We start from the raw sequence: 5,996 nt of genomic DNA, 5'->3' as shown, positions 1-5,996 counted from the left end.
GGCCCCCCAAGACATTATTTTTAAATGTCTAATATTTGTAAAGCCTAATCCTGAGAACTCTACTATTGAAAAGCCCTGGATAACTGTATTTCTGTTGTCTGTTAATTTTTTGTTAAAACAGACTTATTAGAAATCTTACCAAATTTTAATCTACTTTCTTGCTTTAGGAAAAATAATCTGCTGGACACACCTGCATCCTGCTTTGATGAGTCAGGACTTTGCAGCATCTCCAGGTCAGGATTTGGAGCATCATGGAGTACGCTGGGGACACAGGAGCCGGAGGGCCAGCCACATATGCACTAACCCGGGACTCCACTCCCAGGGAGTTTCTTCTCACAGGTCCAGATAGAGTTAATGCTGTCCTGTAGTTGAGGATCACTGTTAACCAGAAATTTTTTGGCCAGTGTTCTTGCAACTCCTGGATCCTTTACTCAAGGGACAAAACTTGAAAAATGACTTCAGCCAGGTTTTTCGCCACTGGGACAAATGAGATTTCCTATGCACACATGTATCTTCTTTTTTTTTTTTTCCTTTTTTGTCTTTTTTTTGTGACTGGTAACGGGATCGCAACCCTCGGTGTGGTGCCTGTACCGCGACCGGCAACGGGATCACAACCCTCGGTGTCGCGCCCGCACAGCGTTCAACCAGTGAGCGGACCTGGTCTCTATATGGGATCTGAACCCTCGGCGGGAGCGCTACCGGCGCTCCCAAGCGCCGCACTCTACCGAGTGTGCCACCGGGCCAGCCCTTTTTTTTTTTTTTTTAATATGTCAAAAGATTTATATTTGTGTCACCAATTCATTTTTCAGCCTTATAATTCTCACACAGGCTATGCTTTTGAGACGTGCTACCTCTCCAACACAGTGCTGCCTGGGCAGCCACTTGAAATGAGAGCTACCCTTTGTTCAATTCAATTTTTAAGCTGGTATGTCTCTTTCAGGACTTGAAATAGGCAAGAGATCTGCCTCCCAAAATATGTGTGAGGAACCAAATTAGCTGCACATTAGATTCACCTGTGGAGCTTTTGAAACTCTAAGTGCCCAGGCTGTACACCATACCTGGGGATGGGGATCAGAGTGTCTGGAGGTGGGAGCCAGGCATTAGTATTTTTAAAAAATCCTTCGGTGATTCCAAAGTTCAGCAAAGTTTGGGAACCGATGATACATGGAATTGCACATGTAAGCAATTTGTAGCATATTACCTAAAGGACTTAGCTAAACTCACAGAATACTTGAATTCACAGACCTCATGATATTTACATTTAAAATGCTTCAACATTATGATGGTAAATTATTTCAAAAAAAGAAAAATAAATTGTCAGTGAAACTGAAAATTGTTCTGAAATCTGAAATATTGCCAGAATACTGCAACCCATTCCTTTTTAGGAGGAGAACATCAGGAACATTTATTTCCAGCTTCAGAATCCTTTTACTAAGTACAGAAGCAAAAGAAATACTGCAAAACGAGGAAAGAGAGGATATAAACAAAGAAAAACTAAAATGATTATTTACTAAGAATTGCAAATGCTCATTTTCTGGGTACGCCACAAAGTTCCATTCTCTGTTCCTAGGACTTTGTGTAATTCACAGGGACGTGACGGTGGAGGGCTCATGCTTTTAGTTTATCAAAATAAACCTGAGTGTTTCTTTCCCCAGCCCTTAGTGAAAGCTGAGACTTTACCCATCTTTATGAAAAAAGCAAGAAAAAGAAAAAGAAAACATGTCCTAGCAGTGAGCTTGCCCACCCTTTGAACTGTTTGTTCTGTGGTTGAAATGTCCCTCCTACCTGATCAGTCCTCATTCAACAGATTCTCGTGTTTCGAGGATTATGTCAAGGGAGGCTCCTGCTGCCTGTCTAGTAGAGAACAATTCACAACAACAAACACACACTAGACTTGGATGAACTACCCTCCCCACAACCTGCGGGCCTGTTGGGGTCATTCAGTTCTTCAAACAGTCCTGTTTCTATAATTTCTTCCTGCCATGCTATGGGAACAGCACCTGTTGCAAATCTTTGGAAGAACTTCTTGTCTTTGTCATCAAATTCCACCCCCCGAACCTCAGAGAAATCATCGATTTCATCGATGTCTTTGGCATAAACCACCGAAGGGTCCGGCACAAATGGGGGTTCAACCAGGCCGGCTTCCAGGCGAGGAAAGTTGATGGTTTTGAAGAAAGAGTGGTTCCTGGGATCATCAGACTGTGCTCTGTGAAGAAAGGAGATGATCAGCTTGAGACAGAGTTAACAAACCAAAATGGGAAATGTTCTAACAATATAAAGTGTGTTGAAAGAAAAGTATTCTTTTCTTATAATGCATTTCATTTTATTTGCCAAGATGATATAATGACATAAAGAATAACTTTAAAAAATAATGTTTAAAATCACCCCAAATTCCACTCTACATAGACAGTAGCATTTTCATTGTTTACAGACAGTCTTTACATGTTTATGTAATTTTTAAAGAGTCAAGCATTTGACATGACTTTTACTCTTGGGGTTTCATGGAAGCACCAGGAAAATTCCATGGGGCCAGACCTGTTTGCCTGCAGCTTCCAGTCATTGCCTCTTCAAGGTCACACAGAACAAAGTAAGCAGATCTCTGTTCCCATGAGACCACCACTCACATTTTAAAAGATAGTGCTCATATCTCCTCATTTGTAATATGACATGATTTCTAGGAGCCTCACCCACCTTCCCAACTGCCACAATAATCTTGGTTGTATTTCTTTAAGGACTTAAAAAAAAAATCCATTAGTAATTTGCAGTAGTATGAATCAGCATACATTTGATGTGCAAGACTATGGTTATTAGGGCTGGCTGGTTAGCTCAGTCAGAGTGCAGCCCCGTAACACCAAGGCCAAGGGTTCAGTTCCCTGTACCAGCCAGTGCAAGAAAAAAAAAAAGACTATTGTTATTATTATCAAACCCTCCTTTCCTATGCTAAATATTATTATAGTATTTTTTGGATCTCCATACTGGCCAGCCACCAAAAAAAAAAAAAAAAAAAAATTATTCCAGCATCTACCTTAGAATAAGAGAAAAAAGTATGTTGCCAACTATATAACCTCTACTATTAGTTATCTATTGCTGTATAACAAATTGCCCTAAAATGTAGTGGCTTAAAACAACAAACATTTATTATCTCACAGTTTCTGCAGTTCAATAATAAAAAAAAAAAAAAAAAAAAAAAGAAATTATTCCAGCATCTACCTTAGAATAAGAGAAAAAAGTATGTTGCCAACTATATAACCTCTACTATTAGTTATCTATTGCTGTATAACAAATTGCCCTAAAATGTAGTGGCTTAAAACAACAAACATTTATTATCTCACAGTTTCTGCAGTTCAATAATCTGGACATGGCTTCAGTGGGTGTCCCTGGCTCAAGGTCTCTCGCGAGGTTGCAGTAAAGCTGTTGGCCAGGGCTCTGGTCTCATCTGAAGGTCTGACTGAGGGTGGGGGAACTGCTTCCATTCCTCACCATGTGAGCCTTTCCACAGGGCTGCCTTGTATCATTGCAACTGTCTTTCCCCAGGGCAAATGATCCAAGAGAAAGACCCAGAGAAAGAGAGACAGACAGACAGAGAGAGGGAGAAGCACATCCAGGACAGAAGCCACAGACTTTTTATCCCTAACCTTGGCATCGCTTCTGCTGTATTCTGTTTGCTAGAAGCAAGTAAGTAAGCGCAGCCCAGAAAATAAGAAAAAAATGAAAAAAGAAAAAAAAAGTGTATCCCACACTTAAGGCAAAGGGATTACACAAGGGTATGAATGCCAGGAGGTGGGACCACAGGGAACCATTTTAGGGGCTGTCTACTACATTTCTCTTGGTTCCTCTTAATTCCAGGCTTTAACAAAACAAGAAGAGTACCATTTGTGGCATTAGATTCAAAATGATTTTTTCTTTTTCTTTCTTTCTTTTAAAAATGTGAATAGATGTCCTTGTCTGATTAAGAAATGCTTTCCTTTTGGAAGAAGTCAATTTCTGTCGTAAATCAACCTTAATAAAAGTTAATCACATTCATGGTCTCTCCTTTCACATTTTCCATTCCAGATATCAAAAAACCTTTTGAAGGGGGCTGGCTGGTTAGCTCAGTTGGTTAGAGCGCAGTGTTATAACACCAAGGTCAAGGGTTTGGATCCCCATACCGGCCAGCTGCCAAAAAAAAAAAGTAGGGGAAAGAAAAGCTTTTTGGGAAAGGCTTGAGGGCTTAAGGCCCCACACATGCCCTTCAGAGACTCCCCACCATGTCAGCTGATAACTGCAGCAGACTCTGCCCAGTCAATGACTAGAGGTTAACACAGTAATGACACGGCTAATAACAAGAATGAGAATAACTTAACGTTTATTCAGGCCTACTCTCAGCTAACACAATGTGTTACACTGCTATATTTAACCAGCACAATGACCCTGTCTGTCTCTAATGCCGTATTTTTAACCTCTTTACTTGCATCTGCATTCACAAATAACTGTGTGTCTGAGGAAGCCAGAGAAAATAGGTGAATTTTTCAAAGGAAGAGTTGTAATCAAATTGTATTATGGAAAAGAGAAACTCAATCAGAGGCATCTGACGTCAGCCATTCCTTGGATCTTTGTACCGTGATGCAGGCCTAGCCCCATCCAGAAAGGTCCATCCAGGACTTCTTGGACTTTTCTCACTGTGTATGAGAACCACATCACGAGGTGCCACAGCTGTCTCTTTACTTCCAAAAGCCACTAAGTCTCCGTCAACTGAAAGGAAGGAAAGTGCAGGCTTACCTTCTACCCAAACCTACTGACCTGATGTCTGTGTGGTTCACATCTTGTAGATTAAGAGCCTTGAAGGAGACTTACTGAGATGAATTGAAGCTTCAAAGACAGATTTTTTAAAAGTCAGGCTTATTGGGGTATAATTTACAGGGAATCATTCACCTTTTAAGGCTATGGGATGGATTTTAAATGCGGCAGAAGTACAGAGCTGGAATTTCACCCAAGTAGATCAGGAATGAATCCCAGACTTGTATGTCTCAAAGAGAATGAAGGAGGTGGAATGGGAGACTAGGTGCCACAGGAGAGAGTGTCTATCATCTCGATGACTACCAGCAGGCATGAACACACTGCCCCAGGGGTCAAAAGGGCCCTTAAAATAGACTCTGAGCAGGTTTACTGTGGGTACATGGAGAGTGCCCAGGAGCTTTGCAACCTCAGGACACTTGGCAGGCTGGTTTTTACATCAGATGAACAGTTCTCAAATAGCATTTTAAGCAATTCAGGCCCAGGTGGCCTTGGTTTGTCAATCTGGGATGGCTGACTACAGCCCTTTTGCAACTAATTATGAAAGACAAGGGAACCATGGCCACTTTGAGGTTTCCTTTACATTCTCAACAACCCAACTAGATGCCCTGGGAGAGCAGAACCCATGCCTTATACCTTTGCACAAGAAACGTCTACGGTTGCTGATGCTACTAACGAGGACTAGGCTTTCCAACCTCTATTCCTTACTTGTGTGTTGGGACCACTGCAAAGACAATGACTTTGATCTTTTGTGCTAGCAGCTCTCACTGCAGCTCTGTCATTAGAAATAGCAGGAAGATTATTTTACTTTTGCATTTTTCCCTGGCAGCTCTGTGCTGGCTCTTTCGGCCTATCATCAGGCACTACATTTTGGATAGATAGGAGAGGCTGTTGATGGAGGCAGCCTCTTTCATAACAGCCAAGCCAGCAGCTGCAAGGAAGACTTCTGTTCATCAGAGTGGAATATATTTCAGAGCAGTAAAGAGGCTTTTGTGTTATCAAAACCCACAGGAGATTACAGTGGATTTTCTTATAAAGTTAACGAAGCAAAGATACCACCTGCCCATACGTGAGGACCCCACTGTGGGATTTAGTCTATGAAGTTCAGAGGGTATTGGCAAGAAATTGGGTATTGGAAAAGAGTTTTCAAAGACTTTCATGGTGGGCCGGCCCGGTGGCGCACTGGAGAGTGCGCCTCTTGGGAGCGCGGCGGCGCTCCCGCC

The 5,996-nt window shown here is 41.9% G+C and overlaps 1 protein-coding gene across 1 annotated transcript in view; it reads right to left on the bottom strand.

The window, feature by feature from the left end:
• Positions 1–1,378: 1,378 nt before the first annotated feature.
• Positions 1,379–5,996, bottom strand: part of GRK7 (G protein-coupled receptor kinase 7) — a 34,999-nt gene continuing 30,381 nt past the window's right edge. The window contains exon 5 of the mRNA XM_008586723.1: positions 1,379–2,206. Coding sequence (XP_008584945.1) covers positions 1,870–2,206 — 337 coding nt within the window. The 3' untranslated portion in view covers positions 1,379–1,869. The remainder of the gene's footprint in view (positions 2,207–5,996) is intronic.

The sequence above is a fragment of the Galeopterus variegatus genome, unplaced genomic scaffold (genome assembly GCF_000696425.1).
Source record: "Galeopterus variegatus unplaced genomic scaffold, G_variegatus-3.0.2 Scaffold111, whole genome shotgun sequence".
NCBI lineage: Eukaryota > Metazoa > Chordata > Mammalia > Dermoptera > Cynocephalidae > Galeopterus > Galeopterus variegatus.
This window is presented reverse-complemented; position numbering and strand designations above follow the sequence as displayed.